This window comes from Styela clava, chromosome 3 (genome assembly GCF_964204865.1).
Source record: "Styela clava chromosome 3, kaStyClav1.hap1.2, whole genome shotgun sequence".
NCBI lineage: Eukaryota > Metazoa > Chordata > Ascidiacea > Stolidobranchia > Styelidae > Styela > Styela clava.
Window position 1 is genome coordinate 1431570 of NC_135252.1, and position 27992 is coordinate 1459561.

General features: G+C 32.9%; 1 protein-coding gene across 6 annotated transcripts; it reads right to left on the reverse strand.

Annotated features, from left to right (window-relative positions):
* Nucleotides 1-1624: 1624 nt before the first annotated feature.
* Nucleotides 1625-27991, reverse strand: LOC120341952 (uncharacterized). 6 transcript variants are annotated; one of them, XM_039410570.2, is made up of 29 exons: nt 27672-27991; nt 27029-27208; nt 25264-25662; nt 19699-19869; nt 17210-17312; nt 17004-17120; nt 16559-16687; nt 16161-16299; nt 15167-15307; nt 13799-13943; nt 12955-13056; nt 12727-12826; nt 12432-12554; nt 11989-12174; nt 9932-10144; nt 9537-9616; nt 9202-9345; nt 8675-9007; nt 8321-8449; nt 7977-8240; nt 7794-7902; nt 7054-7497; nt 6466-6696; nt 5683-5828; nt 4824-4968; nt 4448-4594; nt 4005-4073; nt 3603-3700; nt 1625-2851 (listed from the first exon to the last, which is right to left on the reverse strand). In XM_039410570.2, the coding sequence occupies exons 1-28, from the start codon at nt 27834-27836 to the stop codon at nt 3639-3641; spliced, it is 4716 nt and encodes a 1571-aa protein (XP_039266504.2). In that variant the 5' UTR covers nt 27837-27991; the 3' UTR covers nt 1625-2851; nt 3603-3638. The 6 variants fall into 6 exon arrangements, with proteins under 6 accessions (XP_039266504.2, XP_039266505.2, XP_039266506.2 ...); XM_039410571.2 differs by having other exon boundaries at nt 1625-3700; nt 16565-16687; XM_039410572.2 differs by having other exon boundaries at nt 1625-3700; nt 13811-13943.
* Between the last annotated feature and the right edge of the window lies 1 nt (nt 27992).

The following is a 27992-nucleotide window of genomic DNA, read 5'->3' on the forward strand; positions in this document are numbered from 1 at the left end:
CCCAAAAAGTTGAAAGTCGTTTTCTACGGCCCTGAATCACCAAACAAGCAGAACGGCATTTTTTTTCTTTCTTTTATCTTGATAGTTAGTTCTTATAAGTTAACAATTGGACTGCCTTTAAATTTTGGTATCAGCATGCAGCAAGTATGCCCGTTCCGGCGTTTGTTTTGCATTCTCTTTAACCTTGTGTGTTTCGGTATTTACTGTTGGATTTGTATCGCGTAATATCAGCATGATCAAAATACATCCACTGGAATTGATGAAGTTTATGGATAAAAGATTGGATTTAAAGTTAAATGGTGGACGATCTGTTAGGGGTGTTTTGCAAGCTTTCGATCCTTTTATGAATCTAGTTGTGGATGATGGAACATATCGCAGAAAAGACGGGACCATTGCACCTGTTGGAATGGTGGTCGTTCGGGGAAATTTGATATTAATGTTGGATGCATTGGAACGGATACAATGATTTTAAATTGAACTAATAGAAAACGACAAAAGAACCCCATACTCCAATCCATGATTTGTTCATAGACTGTTATGGAACATTCAATCTATTTAACAAGCTTGTTTTCAGTAACAATTTTTTGTCACTGTGTTATTTTTGCTATTTACAGCATCACCATTTTACGTCAACGAGCACTGTTGTTATACACATACAGGTCTCGCATTTCAGCATTTTAAAGTCGATTTAAACGGTATTGCACGATTTTACAGCGTGTTTTTGTTTTATTGTGTTCTTTTGACTGTTTTTGGTGGACGGGCATGTTCTTGTACGTTTTCAACTTTTTTATTAAGTTACGCCCGTCCTCCAAGTCCTCTGCATTTTGTTTGTCCGTTTGTTGTTGTTTTGTTTCTTTTAGTGACCGAAACAAAATTGATTTTATTGCGAAATGCGTTGACTTGGCTGGAACGCGTTTGTGTCTGTCACACATCAATTTTATTGTTTGTTTTCTCAATTTGTACAGCTTTTCCCCGGAAATAGGACCTACGATCTGGATTTTAAAATTGATTTCAATAGAAGTCCTACCCTTAAAATAAGACCTAGTCCACAGAAACATTTTCAGGTGGGCCATAAACCGATTTTTATTGATAAATTAGTTGAACTTTGATTGTTACAGCATTGAATGATGCTGCTGCTTTTGTGCTCTAGGTCAGATTTCTCATTCAAATAATAGAGTGGGGAAGGAAGTGTCTGTGTTTGCGAAAATAATTTTTAGTTTTTATTGTTATTTTCATTCCCCTTGCATGAGGAGGTTAATGGGCCACAGGATTTTTGTGCAACGAAAGAAAAAAGGTTGAGAACCACTGACCTAGTCGATAGTGCGAAATTGTTTTTTACCTACATCATAGCAAGCTATCTCTCGATAAGGAATTTATTACTTGCTCAGATATTTTCAAAAATCGTTAATGAAAAGGTACAGGCTAGATATATGCATGTTGAAATAACGAAAGGCGTCAGCTTTCTCAATCAGTATTTCCATGCATCTAGGAAATTTAGCAGCAGCAAAATAATATTTCTTGGTCTCCAGACAACAGACATTTGAATAAATGGCCTTACCAACCCTTCTCCAATAGTAAACATAACTCCCTACTAGTAGAAACAATTTATACAAGAACTTTACGCTCAAGGTGATGAAGTATATTGGCTCAAGTACAAGGTTTTCCTATTACAAGTCAATATGAAAGGAACAAGGCAATAAAAAAGTACTCCACACATAAATTAGTAGAATCTTAGCGGTTCACCATTACCAACACTGCTATTACAAAAAGATCAAGCATTCCCGCAAAAACCTAGACAGGTTTACAGTCATGTCATAAAACCTGACTGGCTCATAAGTTCAACAGCCCTAAATACCAAATAAAACTATAAAGACATAAGACATGTAGCCTACACATCCGCAATGGAAGGTCTCAGAAACAGAAGCACAAAAATGTTATCTGGTAGAAAGATAACTGCAGAACAGGGCTAATTCGACATATTGATGCTTATGTCCAGCAAAAGACATAATTTTGTCACAAAATAATTTCCTATTCTGATGAAGATGAGACGCAATTGAACAAGTTCACATTAAAATATGATTGCCTAGTATGATCATTCAGACATAATTCTGAAATATCAATATTCAAATGATTTACTGTTACATATTTCTCCACACGAGCATTTTAATTGAAAGGCAACAAATGAAAACAAAATTTATACATCAGCATAACAGAATCACATATACTGTGGAGTAGAAATTCTGTTGAGCTTTGCATAAATAACTGCATTCTAAGAATTAATCCAATGCTATAATCAGGTTTCGAACTACCGGTATTACCGTATTCACGAGCAATTACTTTTCATCATTTGTTAAGGAAGTTCATTAAATGCAAAATGATTTCACCTTGTCAATCATCTTAGTTCATCATAAGATTCGGTATTGGATACCAAACTAGAGCAAGAATTCACATCACATCAATGAAATTGCCGGTAAGTAACATAATGTGGAGCAAAACAAAATTGGTGTAATAGCACCTACCAGGTGGCACAATTTAGTCCATGACCCCTTACAGACTTGACAAATAAAAACATAAATAAAGTAGAAAAATAGCAAAGAAAAACGAACATGATTTAAAGAACCAAACGAAATGCACATTTGGGAAAATAGAAAATATTATTCCCTCCACACAAGTATAGAACTAATTGGTGCAATCATTCTAGTACCATATATGTATGCATGGCAATACTAACTTAGTCATACGGCAGGAATTTGAAACCCAGGTAGTACATTTTGTTAATTATAGTCGGCCAAAATGGTTTTGTTCATCGTGGATTGGTACATTCGCTTCTTTGCCTATTCTGTATTCCTATCTGAAATTACAAAATTAAATACATGGATTTTAAAATTCAGTTGGATCTTTGTTATCAAAAAGTTCTTAAAAAGCCATGACCATTCGTTTAGTCCACACCATTGTTATTCGATCATCGAGATGGTAACGAGTTTTAGTTAGCAATTTACCATTCTATGTTAAAATCAGACACCTAATGGTTAACATTCAGAGTTCTGTTACATGAACTTTCTCAAGGAAATCTGTTAACAGTTAACACACAGCTGTAGAAAAAGGCAGTGTAAAATTGCAATGTTGTGCTAACTTGTTCAAAAAAGGGTCTATAATATGATTAAGTCATATGGACAAAATATGAGATGTTTGTGCTGCAGGTTGGTTAAATAAAAATTATGATCAACTCTGTGGCATAATTTGCGTGATATTAATATTTGACAACCACTGATGGACACTCAACAGTAAATGAATAGATCTTTTTCTGCATCATTTACTCTTATTTATTGAGTGCAATTGATTATTAGATAAGTGTCTGTGTGAGTTCATTATTAGGATATTTTATTAGCACATGGATGAAACTATAGACTGATATTTTCATAATTGGCCACCAGTAATATACTCATGTTCCATGCTAGCGAAGATTTCAGTAATTGGCGAGAAGAAAGTTTCAGGAACTTGGAAAAATAACGAACAGAAAACTTTTTTGGAGGAGATAGAAAAGAATATGAAAACTAGCAGGATGAAAAAATAGCAATAAAAATAAAATATAAAGAAATGACTTCTGTAAGGCAAATTCATTTGTCTATCATGTTAATTTAGTCTTTGTTTTTTTCATGCCTTGGATGTTCATTCTTTTCTTTGCTGTTTGTATTTTCATCTGAAAAAAATACGATAAAATGCAGAGCACATTACATTATATAAATTTATTATTTTGGGGTCTATTTTGCATATTATTATAATTATGCAAAGATAGTTCCACATATCAATTTTGAATGTGGGTTTTTATCAAAAGCTCATGCTTGGTCAAGTTTCATCAACAAATATGTTAGGTTTAGATAAAAAGTTATGTCTCTGAAGCTTTTATTGTGTGGTAAATTCTCTAGGTATCTCAAGGTTATGTAAAATCCTATAGGTGGATCTCTACTCCACTGGAAAACATTTATAGCTACCTCTCCTATTACCTTGATATACATTGTCTGTCGAATTGCTATCTTTCGTTGTGCCAGCAGTTCTAGTAACATTTGTGGCTTCTGAATACAATAATAGACAGATGTGTCATTGAGAAAGCTGAGATGAAATAGTTCAATGTACGATCAAGACCCTGTTCGAACGGTTTAAGTCTATGTTTCATAACTAGAGAAGAATTCCTTCGGAATTTTGGGACCTCCTGAAGTATTCGCACCAAGATGGCGCACAACCCTAACTCAGGTTGTGTATCAGGTTAGGGCTCAGGTTGTGCGACATCTTAACTATAACACACATTGTGAACTAGTTGAACTGTACAAAAGCATAAAAGCAACTTGATTGATTTCAACATATTCTTAAAATCTATTCATACTAATTCCCCAAAACTTCAAAAAGTCGATGCCAATCCGAAAATTGTGGAAAGAAAATTCTCATTTACCCAGAGCTTCTGCAACATGATTTTGATCGGTTGCTACTGACGATACTGCCATATCTTGTTTCGCATATGAATTTGTTTCTGTTGTAGTAGTTGTTGTTGTTGTATATAATTGGTGATGAGATTGTGTTACAGGTTGATTTGTGTAATCTGAACAATAGGATTCATACAATTCAAATCAATAGCTATATTGTACTATGCAATTATGGCTTTTCGCTATCGTATCGATTTTCAAAAAGTAATATTACCGTAGTTTAGGGTATTATCCAACCAACCCATTCTATATACCGTAATCCAACTTTTCCCCCGCTAGTTATCCATATTACTTGGCCACTGAAAATGAGTAGTACAACTCAATGAAAGCAGTTTTTTCTTTTACCTGATGTCATGTAATTCTGTGGAGTATAATAAATTTGATTTTGTTGTTGATGTTGTTGCAGTGAAGCAGCAGGAACTAGTTGAATATGATTCTGATTTGGGACATGAACGGCAATCAAACCAGGTGTAGGAGAAGCAGCTTGTGCCTGAATGATGTTGTTGTTGCAGTTATTATATCTTTTATTATTGGATCAAACAGAAAAATATCCAATAAGCATAGCCGGGAATATTCAACCACACACATAACATACGTTTGTAATTCAATATATATTCAGTAATTTATATTTTAGAGTTCGGATAGTATGATATATTCATTTTGAAATCATGATTTCGAGAATGAAACAATCTGACAATCGAAAAAAATAACTTAATTCATAATGTTCGATTTTAAATTCAATTTGATTTACGCAACCTTCTACCTTGGCTAGACTCAAATTCAAGCACATATTTTGGTACTTCTGAAGTATGTGAACCAAGATGGCCGACACCGGAACGTAGTATGTGTAACAGGTTAGGATTAGACCATAATGTCAGGTACAAATACTACGGAAGTCACTTCGCTAGTCCCCAAACTCATAATAAAACTAAGATAAGGAAAATTGAAATAAAATTATGGCCTAACCCTAATCTGGTACACATAGACATACTACGTTCCGGTGTCCGCCATCTTGGTTCACATACTTCGGCTCATATTTCAATACATCAATGTGCACATACATTCCAATGCATAATGATCCAGAATTATATTTGCGAATTTACTTTGAATTGAAAACAGAATAATCAGAGTTAGCAATCCCAAATAAAATCAATGAGCATATTTTAAGATCAGTCAGTACCACAGTTAATAGAAACTAACTTACTGGGAACATTTTAACTTCAGAAAGCTTGTGGTTGTGATTTGAAGCTGCTGTTGGTAAGTATACATATGGTGTCTGTGTAATGCCAGGATACATTGAATATTGCGGTATAACTCTGGTAGAATAAGGAGCAGCCGCATTCATTGTGACTGAAAATAAAAATTCTTCGTTATTTGTTGTAAGTTTTATCATTTGCCTACTACAAGCTCAACCTATGTGTATTTCAGCCAATGCATAACCAAAATCTAACAGGAGTTCTGTCGAGTTTAGAAAGTGTGTGCCATCCAATACGACGAAAAATACTAATTTGATGATTTCTAACTGCAAACTCTGTAAAAAAATTGCATTGCAGTCTATGTAGTTTGTCCTGTTCTGCTACACAAACAATACCGGTAAATTGGGATAAAGTCGAAGTGCCCACAGTACAGCAACAAAACATGAGAAGTATGATTACACTTGGGCAACCAGTATCATGAGATTGGAGGAATGAATATCTTCCTTGTCAACTATCATAGTCTACACAATTCAATATATCAAGAATTTGGCATTATTATTTGTTGCTTAAGTTATATCTTGTTTTGGTAGATCTTATGAATATTCTTGCTATTCCATGGCGAGAAAATAATGCTATTTTTAGTGATTAGACAAAATTGAACAGAATTCATGCATTCAAGCCTGTTATATGCACAGTACTTCTCAGATTACTCTACAGATCTTGAGAATTTTTTCTACCGATATAGAAAATCAGCCTTGAATAAACCCCACCAACATGAAATTCAAACCTACTTCCTGCCATCCTGTAATCCGGTTGAATCATGATTGGTGAATTAGAATATTGTACTGCTGCATGATGATGATGATGACTATGATGTGGTTGAACTTGATAATGGATATGATTATGAGCAGTATGTGTTGACTGTGTTGTCATGATTGCTGGTTGTTTGCCGCTTTGATTTTCATCCGACGAGGTGTTGGCAGTGACCGGATGACTTTGTGTAGAATAATCTGTTGCAGCAGCTAGGTGAAGGGACAACAACAACATTGAAATGATATGATATTAGGTATGCTATTAGTAAAACAGTATTTTCGAATTTTATCAAAAAATATTGTTTGATAAAGCTGCAAAATCATGATTTATATTACATGATTTTGACTGAAAAATGATGAAATAGCAATTTTTTTGTATCGTGTTTGAACACTCTACTTGAAAATTGACTTGTCAAAACAAATATTTGAAACTATTAATAAAACAAATCTAGAACTACCATCTATACAAAAAGATATGGATCGAATGATAGTGAAATGCAAACTATTATACACATTAAAATGGGTTCATAACACAAATATGAATTGAATTTTTTACGACCGCTTTACCTGTGCTGGCAGGTACTTCAGCTACAGACGAATCTTCCAAGCTGATTTCTGGTTGCAAGTCATCTTTTTCCACAACTATTTCTTGAATGCTATTTGTTTCTGCAGGTGGGGAAATACTATTATCATTAGAATTTGGCATTAGTGCATCATTGTTGATGTTATCTGTTTTCGAAGCAACCAAGTCACTGGTTTGAGCTTGCTCTTCACTGTGGTTGTGACCGTGATTCTGTGCATCATCTGTTATTGATTGTACGTTATTGTTATTTGTATTCGATGCATATACTTGTGTTGTAGGTTCGCCAGTGAGTTGTGAAGTCTGAGATTGATGCTGGTGATGATGTGCAGGATTTTGCATCACTGACGGAACACTTGATGGAATAGGAACTGTACTGGAGTTATCTAATCCCATCATAGGTGGTGGACTGAGGTAGACCAAATGCATTCCTGCAGAAACAAAAAATAAAATTGATCATTGAAGCATAACTTGCCAGAATTTATTTATGGACAATATTTGGTACCAAAGAATGGTGTTCGATTTTATGGTTTTAAATGGCTAGTTTCACACTAATTCCCATATATATAAATACGATGTCATGTTTTATTCAAAATCTGAATGCATGGGATGCGACTTATCCTTTCAGTCATTCTCATAATGACAGATTTTTTTTCAAAATGTTTTTATTTTTTTAATCCTGAGACCAAGATTTCTGAAACAAATCTGAATGAAAAATTGTACTTACCAGTTCCCATAACATGGGGAGTTTGTGGTGGCGTCATAAATTGGGAGTACGTTCTGTAAGATGCATTTCCAGCATTTGGTGCATTTGCTGGCATCAAGTATACTTGCATCTTAAAAAATGATATATTTTGTTGATATGACACACAAAAAAACAGAATCTGAAATTCTAAGAAAAAGAACAAACCTGTTGATGTTGTTGCATTCCATTAGGATTTGCATACTGATGATATTGATAACCTTGTTGTACTTGTGAATTGGGCTGATGTGAACCAGATGGTGGTGGATGAGACAAAATCCTGTTGTGACCAGTTTGATCTGGTATCATGTGTTGAGATTGTAATTGTTTTGTTGCTTGGATTTGATTGTTGGAAGGAGTGACAGATGTCGTCACAGTGGTAGGAGAATTCGAAGCAGCAACGTCAGGTACTTGAGCCTGTTCTTGCTGTTGCTATAAAAGTAAAATTGACATTAAAAACTATTGAATGAAGAATTAGAATATCAAGTTGTAAGCTTGATACTGAGAGGTACCTGTAAGTTCTTTAGTACGATAGCTTGCATCTTCTCATTTAATTCGTCTTCTGCTAGTTTTTTCGGTTCTTGTTGTTGGTGGTGAGATTGATTGTTTGAAGATTTCGTAGGATCAACATTATTGACAGACTAGATAAAAAAATCAGGATAAAAACTTTATTCCACTTGTATAACGATAATTTAATATTAAGAAGTCAGATAGTTTACGATAAAATATACAGAATCAAAGAACATTGTCTCCTCAACAAGGATGGACTAAATATAAAATTATATTACATTTAACCCAAATTAATAGCATAACATTAAAATTTCCAATGCATTTTCAATTTATCTGCCTATTCCATCTTCACATACCTGATTATAAGCGTCTGTACTACCGGGAGTAGCAGCATTAGGTGCAGGTGGGGAGTAAATAACATGCATTGCTTGTTGCTGCTGATACATGGGTGGCACAGGATGCATCATAGGCAAAGGGTGCTGCAACAATGGTCTGGGTGTGCTGACCGCACCATTTGGATTCTGTAGTGTTGTGGTATCTTTGCTAGCAGGCTGAGGTGCTTGTGATTGTCCTGGAGCAGGTGTGGCATTGGCAGGTTGTTGCGTCAATATATATTGTGGATAACCAACAGGTGCTCCACCAGGATGTTGTATGTAATTTTGACCTGGAACAATGGGCATCTGTTTCCCCTGAACATGGTAAGAAGAAGACAAAATTAGAGATGTTGTTTATACAGCAGACACATTATTGACTATGCTACTTAGCTACCATGGACACAAATAATGGCTATCTGTGCAGAGCCTAGTTTGGAGCGAAAGCTGTATAAATACTTACCTAATATAAAAAATAGAAGGAAAACAGATATTTAATTAAAAAATGTTACCTGCTGATTTGTGTTTACTACCATATGATTCATTGGCATTGTAGTTTGTGATGAAGGCGTCTGATCTTGTGTTGACCTGCTGTTGTTATATCCAGTTCCGGTTGATGTTGGAGGCTGGTATGGATAATTTGGATTTTGATGACCCTGATAAATATAAAATAGTGTAACGGAATTGCATGCATATGATTAATGTGTGGATGTAATGTAAAATTTGTTGGTCAAAAGATTTTGTCATAAAATAGTCCAGTTTAAATTCAAATATAACAGGTAAGGAATCAACCAGTTACTACCTATTTCAGCTTAATGATACGAGCTTCACAATTCTAGGTAATTACCTGAACTCCAGAGTAAACTGTCGTTGTTGAAGATAAGTTTGGTTGATGATAATTAGACATCGGCGTCATCATTGTGTAATCTAAAGTAGAAATTAGAGAAATGTAACAAAAATGTTATTTGAGCCACAAAATAATTGAATACTTAGACAAATCAATTCATTTAGGGATAATTTGTACATTTTCATTAGAACATAATTCTAATATCGAGAGTAGTTTATCATGATGCAATGCTGCAAAAATAGTTGGAAACTTGGCTGTCATTCGTTCCAGAATGAATGAACGGGAAGGTAATCAATTTTATATATGTATTTGAGTTTGAAATTGCCAAGTGTGTTCTTTGCAGTCTCAACACAAACAAATGCAGTTGTAAAAACTAATTGAAGATAAAAATATACCAGTATTAGTAGAGGCGTGTGGTACATTAGCTCCTTTCTGTGGAGACTCTTGATAAGGATTGTATCCGTGTGCATATGCCATGCCAGGGTGGTTTGGTGAAGGTTGAGGAGGCATTTGGTAGTATTGTGCAAACTGAGGTGATGTCATTCCGCTACTGACGGCACCACTTTGGTAAAAAAGTTGGTAACCTTCGGGACTCAGATAAGGCAAACCTTAATAAATAATATAAGTATCAATGAACAGAAGGATATAGCACACTACAATAAATACTTGATAAAATAGGTTGTACCTCAAAATTTAAAAATAAAAATTTAACCCGGACTTTCTAAACAACAATTTTGAATCCTGAAAACTAACTATCTGCATAAAACTTATGTTTCACATTTTTATTTATATAATAAATTTACATCAAATAATTGGAGCTGCAACAATTACGTTATAATTGCAAATCCAACAAAACAAAATTCATGATTTTAATCAAAACTATTTGATTCATATACAGTTTGATCATCATCGAATGGTTTTATTGAGCCAATCTGTAATATGGCATATTATATAGATTTAAAATGATTTATAGAGACTTGAAATGGAATTCTCATTACTACAATCAATTCAGTGGATGAATACAACTTCACTTCGACCAACTTCATCTTTAAGTGAATGAGTTGTTGGAGATCTCACATGAGAAATATGTATTTGTGATATTGGAGACATGCATGACAATGGACACACCAGTAACAAATATGAAGAGATTTATCTATCATTTATTGCACAACCCAAAACCTTAAATAATTTCAATTAATAAATTTTTGAATTCAAGCATAATTTATAGTTTAATTCAGGGTTCTTCAAACTGGGAGCCCCTGGTGGGTCGCGAAAGGGCCCATAGGGGGCCATGGTGAAATCTTTTTCGACACTAACTTATGTTAAAACAAAACATCGCTCCAATTTGAAAATTTTGGAACCAGTACATCACCGAAATAGAGCCAAGATTCGATCTTTTGAGCAGGAATATTCGAATACATCGACCTCATTGAAGTATTGCCAATTTCATTATTATTTTTTTAATATTCTCTGTATTATTAAATTTTAGTTTATTTTTATTATAGTTCTAGATAAAATTAGGTCATGCCAAGTGGGTTGTGATGAAAAAAGTTTGACGACCGCTGGTTTCATCTGCAAATCGTAATGAAACTCAGGGATAGAATTCTATATTACAATAAGAATATACTAGAATTTAGTAACACAATATGGGCAATAGCGAAAAATCGTTGAAAAGAGCACACCAGTCAACGGGTCTGCATAATTTTGAGAGACTAGCGGAAAATGAACAAGAAAGAATATTACTTTTGCAGGGCCCGAATACTACAAAGCGAGATCAAATTTGTTTTACGAATGAAAAAGCAGTGCCAACATAACAGCATTATAAATCAAGCTATTTGCTACCTGTCAAAGGATGGCACAACACAGTTTCTGGTGGCAATGTAGTGCCGTAAGGTACAGCCAGAAGAATTGGGGCATCGTTAGGGACAACAACATTATTATCATACATTGTCATTGGTTCAGGTGACTCGGATATTCCAAACCATGAACCTGCAATGTCATCTTCAATGGCATCGAAAGCAGGTTCTTTAAATACAGAATGAAGCAAAGCATACAAATGATGTCAAAAGCACAACATCACACAAATCATTACCATTGTCCAAAAATATATCCGAAGCAACAGCAGAGCATGAGAAAGAAAGTAGAAAAATTATCAATTATTGTTGATATAACAGGATATTAGGAAGCGTGCGGATATTGATGGAAAGTTGAGAAATGAATATTGCTATGAAACCATCTTCAATAAATATTTAAAGTTTCCATTAACTTATCAGCAACCAAATAAAAGTATCATACAAGTGATTATGAATTTCAGAAAGATATTCATAATATTTTGCAATATTTTGATCTGATACCTTACCGTATTACCTTATTAAAAACAAAGTTTCATATACATACATAATATATATATACAAGGTTGCCTGCTATTATCAACAAAATGCAAAAAGTCTACCTTGATTCTGTTGTTGCATATAATAATATGCTCCATTGTTGCTTTCATTCATCACAGAATTTCCACCTGATCTTCGGTTTGGTGTGGGAGGTCTTGGATGACCCATATTGAGAGGTGGTCGGTTTTGTGGATAATTTTGCATTCCATTGTTCAACCCATTCATTGAAGATACACTGCTTGAGGAACCTGAATCATCAGTTCATGTAATCAATATATGGTTTATTTAGGGATGAAACGAGATTTGTTAGTTTTTTAGATTCCTAGATTGATAATATCATTCAAATCAGTATTGAAATCTCGGTATTTTGATCTTTTCTTTGTGAGAGATTAATTTTGAAACAGATGAAATTAGTTAATAGTATATCAATTTTGTACTTTAAAAAGTAAATCAATTACTAGTAAAAGCCAAACTCAAAAATAGTTCCGACAAGTACAAGTTTTACCTGTCTTAACACTTGTCGCACTATTGTGTCTCGGCAGCACACTTATACTTGAATAACTGCTTGCTCTAGTTGTGAGAGGTCTTGACAGCGGCATTCGCATACCAGTCGACATGGGCTCCAAATCTGAAATTTTAAAATTTATGAAGAAGTCTCAAAAAGTACCCTCTTTCTACATAAAACTATAAATTAAATAGTTTAACTACTTTTCTAAATAAAATTTACGAACAAAGAGGAGATAATGTACTATCTAATAGTTTCAATTCAAAAATATATTAGCATTTACATTGTACATTACCTGTACTGTTCCATGGTCTATCTGTCCAAGACGCAATTCGAGCAGCTGCTATAGAACTCATGCCACGCCTTCCATACAATGGAGACTGCACATTTGCCAGCTTGAGAATAAAAATAAGATTACATTTTTACAAGAGATTGCAAATCCTCTCCAAAATAAAATCCTTCAAAGTTAATGATAGACAAAAAAACACATAACTATTTTATTAGAGTAACCATTTTAATATACCTCTGGATTATTGAATATTCTCGCCCTGACCTTCTCATATTGTTCTTCTCTTTCTTCTATTGAACGCTGACGATTGTCTTTCCACAACCCACATCCCTTCATCTAAAATCAGCAAATAACAATATAGAAGACAAAGGAACACTAAATCGCCTAGGTAAAACCAAGTTAGCTTTGGTCATGTTTTTCACAAATGACATATTTCAAATTTCTGTCATAAAGAACTAGGAACTATCTTTTAATCGGAGTTTCAAAGATGCACCTGTTTTACATTAAAATCTAGGCAGTGCCTTGTCATGTCCATTTTTAAGTTTGGCTGTTAGAATCTAACTAGCTTATGTCCAGTTATTGGGCATAAGCTATAGTTCGTGATATCATCAAAAAATAAAAAGCAATATACAAATAGAAGGACATAAGATAGTCATCTGTATATCACTACAGTAGCTACAAAACCAAAGTAGCTTATGATTTCACATTTGTCAGAAAATACTTTTCTTGATCTCTATTATTATGAACCTATTTGTTTTTTCTAGATTTGATAGCTCGACACTTAATGGGTGGTGAATTGCGCAACAATTGGTATAAAAAATTTTTGAGAACCATTGGTTTAGAGCACTTGTTAATTATAGACCTGAAAATTACAAAAAAACAATTGTCCCAAAATTATAAAATGTGACAAATGGTCACTTTGTTTCACTGCAATGAAATTTGGTATGAAAAGTGCTCTTTTTCTCAATTGTTAGTCACATGAAGTATGAAAAGTTGAAAATATCATGGTGCAAACTATGTATTGCATTGTAGAGCTAAACCTAAATATTTTTGAATAAATATTATCTTTGTTTCATACATAAATTCTCACATCATCTCTATCAAAACTCCTCGATTGATGTGTTCGCTTCAATATGGATCGTCGCCTCATATCATCATCTCGGCGACCAATATGTGGGTCAGGCTGACGAGGATCGAACTGGTCTGCAAATCGAACTTCTGGTCTGAAATTAATTCGGATGTTGAGTCAAAAAACTGTTTTTTTTTACCAAAGCAAACAAAAATCTCTTATATTGTTCATTGACAACTGTTACTATTTATGAGGCAAACGATCTAAATGCTAAAATTAGGGCTAAATATCATGAGATTATAATCTGACTAAAATGTGTGTAAATAGTACTTTCATTATGCCAGAAATGAAATGTCACATTGGACTGACTCACAAACTATGTTTAAAATATATTGTCTTCGTAAAAACAATATATATGTTTGGTGTTAGTTAGTGTTTCTTTGCAGAAAAAATTTTGAGATAAGCAAGGTACTCTTGATTACCCTAGTTCGGCCGCACTGCATACTTCACTGTTTACACGCTATTGTACTGTTTACAATGTTAAGTTGTAGCAATGGTGTTCTTTATTCTGTTCAATAAAGCCTAGAATTGGTATCCTGTTATCCTTCATAACAATATGTCATTAAGATTTTTCGAGGGTTCATGAGACGCGAGAAAACTGACTCAAGTGTATAAACTAATTACTGGTGAAATTGTAGCACTATAGTGCCATGTCACCTATAGAGGCACCAGTAAATATCAAATAATACCATATCTATAATGTGAAGTGTGAACTGACATGAGTCAATAGTTTTATTGCTTTTTCTTATATTTTAATGTGGCATTTAATTGAGCCTCTCCTATGCTTTGAGGAGTTGAGGGATTTTGACATACAAACCAGCTTTTGTGACTATTAAAAGAAACATTGAAGCCTGTTAATAACCCATCAATACAATTGTAGATAAATAAACATTTTTTTAAGTTCAATATGACTCTTTCATTTCTTTTCCAAATCGAAATAAATTGAACAAAAAAATGAATTTTAATATTGCACCCCCATTCCAGAAAGGTTGATATTGATCAACACAAACAAGTTCTTAGCCATGTTATGGAGTGGTTTGATTGAAAATATTTTCATTTAAAATTTTGAAGCTGTTTTCTAGTTTATCATCAACAGCATTTCAATTAGGCAAATTTTGATTATCGAAATATTGATTAGCTATGACCGGAACAAAAGCTTTTTAATGCACAAAACAACTCTCATCAAACATGGCTAACATCTGCAATACACATATATAGCATGTCTTATCTAGTAGTCATGCTAGCTTGATACAAAACTACATCTCATCTAACATAGATTAGAGGACTAGGTGCCAAGTGTGTGGGTGGATGACTCACAATCTTGTGGAACTAGTTTTGTTGATAATCACTGATTTTCCAGTTTCGTCAACGTTGTGATCCATGCCAAAGTAAGCTGCAACTCTGTGAACCAACATTCTATGGTACGAGGTCATTGGAGGAAACTTCATAAAATCAATCCTGGATTAAAAAAAAATTGAATTATTATTTAAAATCCTTATAATAATGATTAAACAGAAATATAGAAAAACATTAATAAAAGGGGCATTTTTTATCCACATTAATTTAAACATATGTTCTGAGAGGATACCACTGGCAAAATGTAGAAATCTTGAAATAAAGGTCGGATAAAATTGTTTCAAGATAAAATATGTTATATGAATATAAAACAATGGTCATATTTGAGAAAAAATTTGCATTTTTTGACATAATGTTTTTTAGCGCCAGCTATTTCCATTTCAACAATAATATCTCAGTCTCAGTACAAATATCTGCGCTCTACGTTACTAATACAAAACAGACATTAAGTAAAATTAAAACAGATATTTCAAATTCATGACGAATTGAACCAAACCTTGACCAAGATTAGAATTGATTCCAAATCATTTGAGACTCTGTCAAAGCTGCAGGAAAGACTATACATAAACTATCACTATGAAACAGCAATAATTTCAAGTTTTTCACTTAATATCAATCCATTTTCTAAAAAGTACTGCATTTTTGCCTAAGGTGTTCAGATTTTGACATACAATGATCCAATTTGAAAAAATTAAAGCTGAGAGGAAAGTACGACTGGTTTATCCAACATTCAGAGTAGTGATTCTTTATGTTTATAAAAGCAAAGTATTGCATTGATAAAATATGAACATAATGTAAAACTTTTCGATGTGGAAATGTTTCTAAAGTAAAATCTTTCCAATGCGTCATGATTTGAATTACAGAAAATAAGCTGCAGAGCTTGAAAAGTTTGGGAAGTTATACAGTTAATACACACACTATATTTGAATACATATAAAATAGACAATCATCCTACTTTTTGTCATTGACAAAATCTATCATGTCATGTTCTATCTTCAGTAATATTGCTCGATCTCTTGTACTATTGCGTAATGTCGTTATTAAGAATTCATGAACGTCAACTCCAGTAGAATCAACACATTCAATGCTAGATTCTAAAAAATATAATAATAAAACGTTTCAAATCATTAGGATAAAGAAGTTTATGCTTCTCTGAGTGACCAGGTCTTTCAGGATGAAGTAGAAAACTACTGTAGTGGGCTACCATACAAATAAAGCCTTTTTCCAGGAAAAAAAACAGATGAAATTGTTAGAATGCACTGAACACAAAAACAAAATGTATATGACTATAATGTAGTATCAGGAAATGATGATGAAAAATAATATTTTATATATAGATAAAAGAGAACATGCCTTCACCTCTTGATAATGTTTCTCTTTTATCTGTATCAAAGCTTGGCTTTTGTTGTTTTGATAATAGTCGATCCTGACTTCTTTGTTTCTGCATTCTTGGTGGTTTTTCTGCTTCTCTTCTAAGTGAACCTGAAAATAACATTTTACAGAATTTTATTATTTGAAATTATGGGTAAAATTAAATCGCTTAAACATACAAAAAGTGCCATAATCAGATACAGTAATCAAATATGTTTCAGTATTTCGTATAAAAAGGCTTCAAAATTCGAAGCGATTCAGCATTGAAAACTGACAAAACAGGATTATTGATTGAACAGGATTTACTAATTCAACCCATTTGCATGATTGTTCTACAAAGTTATACTTTAAAAGTCTGTATTATGAAACCCAAATTCTTTTAATTACCATCATAATAAAAAAACTATGTGCAACAAAAAGGACATACCACTGCTTAATTTTGCACCCAACATATCTTGCTCCAGATTGTTTGGTGAATTTTCATTCGAAACATCATGAGTTCCAGCATCATTCATCCGTTCAGAATTCGACAATATTTGTATTTCTGGATGAAAAATTTGAATTCTTATATCAAGATTTTAGGATGACAAAAATACCAAATACCAAAAACTCAGTCGCTGAACACGATCTTACCTTGATCATTAGGAAGTTGAGCTTCCGAACTTGAGCTCTGTCTTGTGTTAGGAGAATCATCAGGCAATCTCGTGGATATATGACCAATTGTTTCTTTGAGTGCCTGACAAGAAGATTTTGAAAATTAAGAATATCTGAATAGAAAGTCAGTTACTTAAACTAGAAAGATAATTTTCAATAAATTATTCAAGAAAGAATTGTATCAAAATTCATAATATATAACTGTTCGTTTATAATTATTCTATATATTGCTAAAATATTATTAAAAATATAAATGCACAGGAAGAAATGCAGATGACCAAATAATTTCAATAAGAACCACAATTTTTTATGTCATAGAAAATCTATCGTTTTTGAAAATTTAATATATTCTAATATTTAAATTAACCACAAAACAACAGAAGAAATTTAAAGTAAGTAAATTAGGAATACTGTGTGCATTAGAGAAACGATTTGCTACATATTTTTCAAAGCGCGATATCAAGGAATTTTGAAAAAGGATGACAAGGATTTGTTTGAACACTTTGAGTATCCTAATAATTGCATATATTGATGAATTCATAACATATTAGTGAAAATATTATTAATAATAGCGGATGGAAAAAATAATACAATATATTTTGAATGTACTATAGAAATGCATTATTAATAAAATACTGCTCAAAATCAATATCGATGATATCAGTATCGGGATGGATGATATTACAATCATTAAGAGTAAAAAATAAACAAACTACGGTAATATCCACGAACTGATGAACATGAATAAAAGAGAGAGATGTCAAAAGATGGCTTTCAGTTAGCTTTGAAGAATAATGAAATAAACTGCTATAAATAGTTTTATATGTTATATATATAACTTATTTATTGCTTCTTTAAAAATGTAGATAGAAATAATAACAAAGGTTTTTGGTTAATTTATCTAACATTACATGCCGGTCTTTGTTTAATACATAACTGTCAGTCAAGCTACCCGATTAAATTCTCTAAAGCAACTGCAACATAAGCAGAAATCCTTTCATGCATTATTCACAATATATAATACAAGCAACAAAGTTCAGACCAGAACTATTGTGATAACAATTAAATTCAGACCATGCTTAGTTATAAATTATTTATGATATAAAACAGATACTCCAAAATTTGAGGAAGTACTACTGGTACTTTGTCAACCAACTATGTGAAGACACAAATATGGTAGTCACAACAGTATGTAAGAAGTACGTGTACAGAAGAATGTCAGTCACAATAAATTTTGCCTAACTTGTTCATACTGGAGACAGGATCATTGGACGAGATGTGGGCGTGACAGCTTATGGATAATTTTGTTAAATTGTATTCTTGTTGTTGATGTTGTGAAATAGTCGTCTTTCTCTTCAAATACTAGACTAATTGTTACCATCACTAGAAGGATATTTCTTTTATTCATTTCAAAAATTTCTGTAGGCTTTATATGATTTGTTTTTCACTTTGAATTGTTGTGTGATAATGTCATCAAAATTTAAAAGTGCAGACCATGTGGCGGTTCCGTGATCGAATCTGAGCGAAGTCAGGAGTCTTTTTTATTAAGTAGACTACCAGTACTGTAAAAGATATGATACTACTTCGTTTTGCATTGCTCTTCTGTTATACCAGATGAAGAAATATTTACATCAGAAATAAAATTGCAATGGATATCTCTGGACTTCAAGTAATACATTAGAAACTTTGTTTTTTCACTCTCGTTATGTCTAAACTTATTTTCAAATACCGGTATATGATAAAATATTTAAATTCATAAGTTTTGAATTGCCCTCTGGATGCATTGTGAATGTGATTTATATATCATATTTATATGACAAACAACAGCTAGAGCTGGGCATTTTCGAATAGTCAATGATTTCCGAATCCAATCAAATAATTTTTTTGATCCGAATCTTAAATTCTTGGAAGACATAATATAATTATACGAGACTTTTTTATTGTAATGGATACTCCAGACGCATAAATTACTGAAAAGTCTGTTCACACACAATATGAAACACGTTTCATTGATAACTCACTCGCAAAAAAGAGTCACATGTCAGAATTGTATGGCTTTAAAAAAAAAACTGACAGATTGCATTGAACCCGACTGCAATACCCAGTCCTAACAACAATCTCTCATCCCTTGGCCATTTCTATGTTGGTATGAAATCCTACCATACAGGATACGAATTGAACCAATGAAACTGTACACTGTAACCAGCTGTCAAATCAATATCATAATGTGCCAAGAATTATATATCCAAGAAACAAGAATTAGCAGAAATTACAAGAAAAAACAGAATAGAATGTCGAGTTGTTTTTAATTACGGTAAACAGAAAACATTCAGGCCACAGGCCACATACATACAGACAATGCAACCAGCCACAGCATATAATGTCAAAAATGATGATCACATATACAACTACAACATTCAGACATTTAGTACAGCCAGACTAACAAACATCCATACTCTGATACTTACTTCTTCTCTAGAAATGGGGTAAGGAGATGGAAAGATGGAGTCAGATATAAAAACAGAAGAAGACGAAAGAGGTGAATCGAGAGGGTAGTGAGAATCCAGATTGATTGTAAAATCGTCCTGACAGATTGCCTTGCTCCGTACAAGCAGTTTCATTCTGCTCTGCGACAGAGACTGAAGAATATATGAAGATTAAATGGAAATGAAACATATCTGCATTACTTTTTAGAAAATTAGACATGAAAGAGAGCAAACAAGTTCTAAAAATTTTTTCAAAATCTCTACAATTTTTATATGAAAGCATACTAAATTTGACAATTAAAAATAAGTAAAATATCTTGGTGTTTTGTACTAGAACTTGATAAAAATGATATACGGTAATGTGCAGTTTCTTCACATTTCTAGTTTTAAAAATCTTTTATGTTCAAACAAGTATGGTTAGCTCAGATTTCCTTCAGCGAACTATTATCCAAAATATGTTTTATTGCTATATTTAAAATGCATCAAAATCTGCAGACACTAAACATATGTTATTGACCCGACTCCAGACCTATCAATTTACAAGTGGTAATGTTTTTTGCATATTTGTTTCTAACATTCAAATATCTTCTTTATTAATAACAAGGTTAATTTCCTGTAATCATATATTTAAGTAAGTGTATCAGGATAAAAATGACTAAAAATTGATAATTTGATGAATTTAAGTTGAAGAAATTAAATAGCAAATGTCATGTCATTTAAATTATCTCTAGTTTAAATGCAAATTGATTTCTTGAATTTTTTTCCCTAAAATTATTGATGCTAAATTTATAAAAGGTTGAAATATAGATAATATAAACAAACATCATTACAGATTTTCTACTTAAACTGGGTTTTAACAAAATGTGAAGGCTCCTCACAAGAAAAGCATTATTACATTAAAAACAACTATTTCTCCTCAGGTGATCGGTAAACCACAAATTTTGTTCAATTATTTAGTAGTGATACCATGCATTATTCAGTGCGTTATTTTCAAAAAAGTTGCATCAACTTCATGCAACTTACATCTAACATAGTTTATACAAGTCTAGAAGAAATCGATTTAATAAAAACTAACTGTCTGTTCGACAATATATAATTCAATGCCATGTAAATATATGAAAATGGACAATTAAATTCAAGATGGGGCTGAAACACCCCAAATGAGAGACGCAAATCACTACAGCGTAGAAGATGACCTATTTATTCGGTGACATTTAATTAAGTATCAGCTGCTGTTTGTAGATACAGTTACCACTTGATAGAGTACAGCCATCAGTCAATCAAAATTGTCATCGTCAAATGTATTATCAAATTCCATTATACAACTTTAGATAACTTTATCTAATTTCTATGTTTGTATTTTATTTCCTACATATCATAATCTAACATAACAACTTTTGAAAAAGTTGAGTTACATAATTTTGTATAAATTCAATTTTGAAAATAATTTTATTATGCAAAATTTCATTCAAGTTACAAGCGAATCAGACAGACAAATTAATGACATCACTCAAAAACCCTAATTACGGTAGGTAGTTTGACCTGCACTGACTCAAAATAACAATTTTTTAAAAAATGTATATAGTGTATTTATTAATGCATATGTATAGACCTTATTGTGTTTTGTTACAACTATCACCTATTGAAACATCTCTTTTCTGCGGATTGAAACAAACAATTGTATAACCTAATAATACGCAATTGATATTAATAGCCTGTTTACAAAACACCTTGAAATGAAAATGCATATCGAGGAAAATTTCATCATTGTACATAAAATTTATAGAAGTCTGTTGTATTTTAAAAAAAAAATTATTTTCATCGCTGACCCTGGCTAGGGATGACCAGTTTTATCTAGTTCAAACTAAATTTGAATCAAGTAAATGACCCTTTAAAAATCAACCAGTCTGTTCTACTTTCTATCTAGTTAGTCTAGGTGGTAGTACACCTTCTCCAGTTGATAAATAACCCCATACAAGCCATCAGTTTTCACTTTATGATTAAAGCAATGATTTAAAAAAACAATGAAGATGAGAGAGTAATTGATCCAAACTTAAATTAACTTACATTATCATTAAAGTCATACAACCTCAACATGACTTCTTAAACAATAGAAAATTCTTTATTCCCGAAACAGATCTGTATGCGTTAGTAATACCAACAACTTGAATCAATATGTAAATCTTTCGCCCTATTTCTTACAAAACAGTTTCATATAAACTTATATATGAAGTGTGGCCTCTGTGAAGCAAGAGCACCCATATTTCACCCTTGTATGGTTGGATTTTGCATTCTGTAGCCAACTCAAAAATTCCCCACATTGTTTCAGTCTCAGTGCACGGTGTAGGTGCCTGAAAACAGCAAATCCCACGAGACATTTGATTATGAAATCATTTGAGTATCTGGTCATCACCCGCCTGCATTTGCGCAACCATCGGAATGCAAAATTGAAAAACCTTTGCACAGTAGGAATGCAGTGATGATAACAACAAGAAAAGAAGATCCCCTTCATTAACTCCATCTTCAACTCATAATTAATTTTTGACAGGTGACAGCAATAATAAATAATGACGTGCAAAGGAAATGAAATGTTTCAATAGGAACCTTCCAAGTATTCCAAAATTGAGCAATGTACCTCTCTATAGGTTTAGGTTGAAAAGTTCAGCAACAAATTCAGTATACTGATAAAGTATACTGATGTCTAATGTACAAAATTTTGGTTACAAAATATAATTTTCCTTATAGATTAAATACATAGATATGATACTAATACTAAAGATACTTTTCAAATCATTCTACAACATAGTTGGCACTGACAAATTGAAGAATAGCCCAGACTATAGGCCCTATTCATCGATTGCTGATTAAATTCCTTGAAAATAAACATGAATGCGTAATTAATAGAAACAAGAATTAAAGTTGACTGGAATAAAAAGACGAAAAATACCTAAATCAGATACAGATACTTATAGTACTTTCCTACCTTAGGCTTCTGTCCATTTTCCCCAGAGAACTCTGACATTGAGTCACAAAAACTATTCTATTGCCAAGGCTTATTTAATACATTTATGCTAGAACATACAGTTCTGTCATGTTTCAAAATAAAGTAAATACTCTCCAAGTCGAGCCCTGCCAATAATTTCTCTCTTATTTGCCTATTATATTTTATCAAAAATTTCAAAAAAAATAGATAGCATATTTAACAATATTTACTTTCCCTGACATTTGAAAGTAACATATTTTTATCAGCCCCATGCTTAACAACTATTAAATCATGAGACAATGTTGAGATGGGATTAAAAAACTCTTCAGGGAATTACTTGAAAGCAAATTGCTGATTTATGAGTAACAAACTCCTCAAGCACATTTTGATCCTAAATAATCTCAACAACAGTGTGAGCCCTGATCGAAGATACTGAAAAACAAACCTACAAAAATTTAAATCCAGGTCCCATGGGATTTCTCAACAAAATGTTCAAGGTCAGGTATACATCATATTAGTTAAATACAAAATTCTATATACGGGATGGATGGATGGAATAACATTAAAATCATCTTGATTTGCTTCAAACAATTCAATATTTATGTTCATGCCACTCAAACACTAATATAACAAGAAAATTCAAATTTTGATTATACGAATTCTAAAAAAAAAACTCGAGTTCAAATTTTGTTCCGATAAAATTCTTCATTTACATCATGTGCATTAATTTCACACATCACACCAAACTATTCGCACATAATACCGTATTTAGCAGTCTGGTATTATACATGTTCGGAAAATATGCAAATCCAAATTCGCTAAGAATTCTATGTTATTAGGTTCTGTAGATAAAACGCTAACACAAAAATATTACCGTACATAACAATTGATAAAAGCTTAATTATCTTATAATTAGGTTACCAACAAATTAGGAGTTCAACTTGATAATGCGTTCGACGCGTGACTCAACATGTCCAGACTCGCCAACCTCTGTGCATTGGGAATACTCCTACAGTGAAGTAATTTATTAAATACGACAAGCAATACCTTTGGTAGCATACTAGAATGAATAATGCATGCAACCGTTCATGCGACTTCAGGAATGCATCTTATATCTTGAAGAGCAACAGCATAATTATGCATGACTTAGACCAGTGGTAAAATGGCAGAATAACTCTTTCAGAATTACAGACCAAGCAAATATAATATAAACTATCGTATACAAATCGAATTAATAACATACAATCATATACAATTTCATTATGCTGGTACGTTTCAGATCACGAACATTTAATAATACACTAGTAATTGAAATATAGATTCAATACCACAGAGAAAGTTTTGCTCTAAAATACGATTGAAACATGTCACAAATTTCATTTTATAATTATTTCTAGAATCAAATGTTTTGAATTCTCAAATAACATATTGTGAAAGATTTCACTATGAATAAACTGGCAAATGAGGGAAATGCCACATTATGTATGTTAACAACACAGTGAGCCGAGTCAAATTTGTTCCAAGACTGGAAACAAATTCCTACGCAACAGCACCATCTTGAGGAAATACAGATAGACACAAATAAAACTAGACAGACTATCTAGTTCCTGTATTCCACATGGCAAGGACAATTGGCTTGATCAGAGAAAATTTCATTTTAGAATTGTTTAATTACGGTATATGATAAAGCATGAAGTCTTGTTCAGTTACCAACAAAACTATTGAGCTATGCGAACATGGTTGCTTGAATGACAGTTTGATGATACAACACGCAATGGTTATCCCAACAAGAATTCATCTGTACCTTTAATACGTAGAATTCATAATTGGCATAAAACATTCTTCATACAAAGCCGGAATGCGCCTATGTTAAACCTAGTAAATCCTGAACATTTTGTAGCCAGCAGAGTTGCCTTCAATGAAGAACGCCTTCTGACAGAAAGTCATAGGCTACAAGGCCAATTATACGAAACTTGGGAATACGCACGGTTACATTTCTAAGAACATAATCCTCCTATCCTCCTCTAACAAAAAATCAAAAGTTTACACAACGCTGAATTACTCAAAGTGCGATTTCAAGTATTTTGTGGCATCTGAAGGCATTTCCAAACCATGGCCGCTATGGCCAAACCAGGGCGACTGACTTTTTTTTTTAGCTGCCACACACCAATGGCGCGATGCTAGTACCACAGCAGCAAATTGAAAACCAATGGCGGGTAAAATTTTATTGCCATAACCAAGGCATGTCGGCTGTAATGGCAGGGCTGCCCCTGATGGTGACAAATATTGGGTTAGTTTGAACATTCCTCGATTTTGATGGATTTGGGGTTAGGTTTCAGGTTTAGTAAGTAGATATAATTCTGCATGGTAAACTAAAATCTGGTACATTTGTGACTTTGTGAATATACCGGTAATACTGATTACTGAATAGCGCCATAAAACCATTGCAAGAGAAGCCGTGGTTCATTCGTGGCAGGAGCTGCCATGAAGTGGTAAGAACTGCAACTTGAATTACTTATCAAGTTTGGTTAGCAACTACAGGAAGAGGAAATTACACTTCTTACCTTGGTTTTTGAAATCTGAACTGGAGGAGAACTGTTGGTAATGAGGTTCGAGTCAGAATCATTAGGTTCTTGATAGATTCCATTCATTTCAGCAGCAGGCTTTTGAACTGTTACTGCTTCAGAATCTCTCGTTGCAGATTGCACATTAATTGGATTTATCGGATTCTTAGATGTAGTTTTGTATGCACTTTTACCGCCAGAATTTGAAGTTGCCGTTCTTGCAGCTATAGCGTAGGTTTGTCCGGATATCTTAGGTGCATTTTTGGTTTTTATACTTGAAGTCTTATCATTCAAAATTTCTTTATCCTTCGAAGCAGTACATGACAAGATATTTGCTTGATTTTTAAGCAGAACAATATTCTCATTCTGTGGTAAACCATCACCTGATGCACCAACAGACTACAAATAAAACAATATGTATTATGAGCAAATGTAATATATTTCAAGTATAGCAATAGATATATATGATTCCCTGAAATATACACGGAAAAGCCTTCCCACAAGAGATAGTACTTTACCTAAACAGTTCAATATTTGATAATATTTTTAGTTTGAAGCCAGAAATGCTCAGTAATTGTTACACAATTAATAACATTAATTCTTGCCTTGGTAATAAATATAATTATACAATATAGCAGGAATGGCGAACCACTGACCCGCGGGTCACAAAGTGACCCACCACGTTTTATTCGTGACCCGCAACGGCAGGAATAAAATTTAAAAAAAAAAATGCTAAAATATCAGTGATAAAAATTTTTTAAAGCCGGCCCTAAATTAATTTTAACAATAACTAAACTATTATAATGTACCATTAGGCAGTCAGGGCTGCGATCGCTCATATTCAAACTGATAATTTTCGGACCGATATGGTAATTTTCAAAACCCCTAATCTTGAACGCATGTCTGCACCGATATGTACTGTTATTCAACTATTCATTGGCTCTGAAATCGTTTATGACATAACAATACAATTGATTTATTCATTTCTCACAATGTCCCGTCTTTTTCGGAAATGCATCTGCAGACTGTTTTAGGAATTATACGAGAACTGGATACTGGGTGCATTTTATTAGTTTCTCGCCTACAATGCCGTCAAGAAAAAAAAATCTTTTAGATTTGAAATAAAAACCCAGAAATCTGAAATAACAATGGGGCAGTATAAAAGTGCCTTAATGTGATTGGAAGCTGATCGACAAATATAACACTATCAGAGTGGAATTCCCTCCAAACTGCTTGGAACTGTAAAATAATTTGCTGCATCATCCTAAACTTTTTGGTAATTCATACGCGTGTTTTCGTACTCTAATTTCATGAAATCGAGTGCCATAATAAGTTCCTGATAGAAGTAAAGCCCAAAACCACACCATCACCAACAGAAGCTAATAAGATTTATTTCAGAAGTTTCTTATAGATAAAACCTTGATTAGATATATGTGACCCACTCTCTTCTGTTCCGCGTTAAAAATATGATTTTTGACCCACTCACTGAAAAAGGTTTGCCATCTCTGCAATACAGTAATATTGTTTTTTTAAATAAAAATAACAGATTTCGTGGTAGATGAATTCATCAATTGAATTTATTCATTTATTAATATTCATTTACGGTAATCCTTTTTTTACCTGCCAATACAAACTTTAACCTATTTAAGGATTCCATGGCAAGCACAACGGTGATACAAAAATGACAATTATGCAAAGAGCACTAATAACTAATAGGTAATGTGCTAGTATTTGTCTAATTGAATATCAATAAATGAGAGCTCACATTTGTCATCATTAGTTTCTTCTCAACAGTGCAGTTGTTTAGTAAGATAGACTTCCCTTGAGATGGAAATGACGATGTATTCAAAACCTGCTTAATATTCTCCGTCATAGCAGGTCGCAATATATGATTGGAATCGATATGTGAATGGTCATTTTTATCAATCTGATTTGGTGAATGATTCTGGAAAAAATGGAACAGCAGGAAATGTAATGCCCGGAAGTTCATTTTTTCTAGTTAAGGTTATTGTTAAGCTGACTCAAAAACTGTTCTCGATAGAATGTGTGACCAATAAATAATAAGTTGTATCTCCGCTATTTTTGAAGGTAATCGAATGAAATTTGAAACTAAAAGATAATGTGAAAAGTAGAACCTAATGAAACGAGGTTTATGAATTCTTTTCAATGGAATGAAGAGTTTTTTGAATTTTGATCACGCAAAATAAAATCTCTGAACTTTTTAAAGTAATCAGGTAGTCCACATGAATGCTGGTAGGCAACATCTTTATCTCCTATACAGGTTCAGACAAAATGGCGCAAAAATGTACGTTTTATTATATTCAAGCTATTACCATTTATAAATTCAAAATTAGCATCATCTAATAAGTTACAAATTGACATTAAAAAAATAAGTTGAAGAGTAATACCTCTAGTGAATTCTGAGAACACTTTTGGTTCTGCATATTAGAGCTATCTGTTTTGAAAACAGTGTTTGAAGTTTTCTCTAATTCTTCTACTGCTTGTGGCCCTGTGATGTTGGTAATATTTTTGATGTTGTTTTCAGACACTGAGATAGCAGTTCCTGACGACATTTTCAATTTTCTTTCTAGGACTGGGACTTGAGAACAAGATGATCCATGAATGTTTGAAACGTGAAATTCATAACGCCATTCCAGTTTTTAAAAATATTGTTTGTTATAAAGTATCACTCATACAACAACAAAGAAATCTTTGTTGCAATATGCACC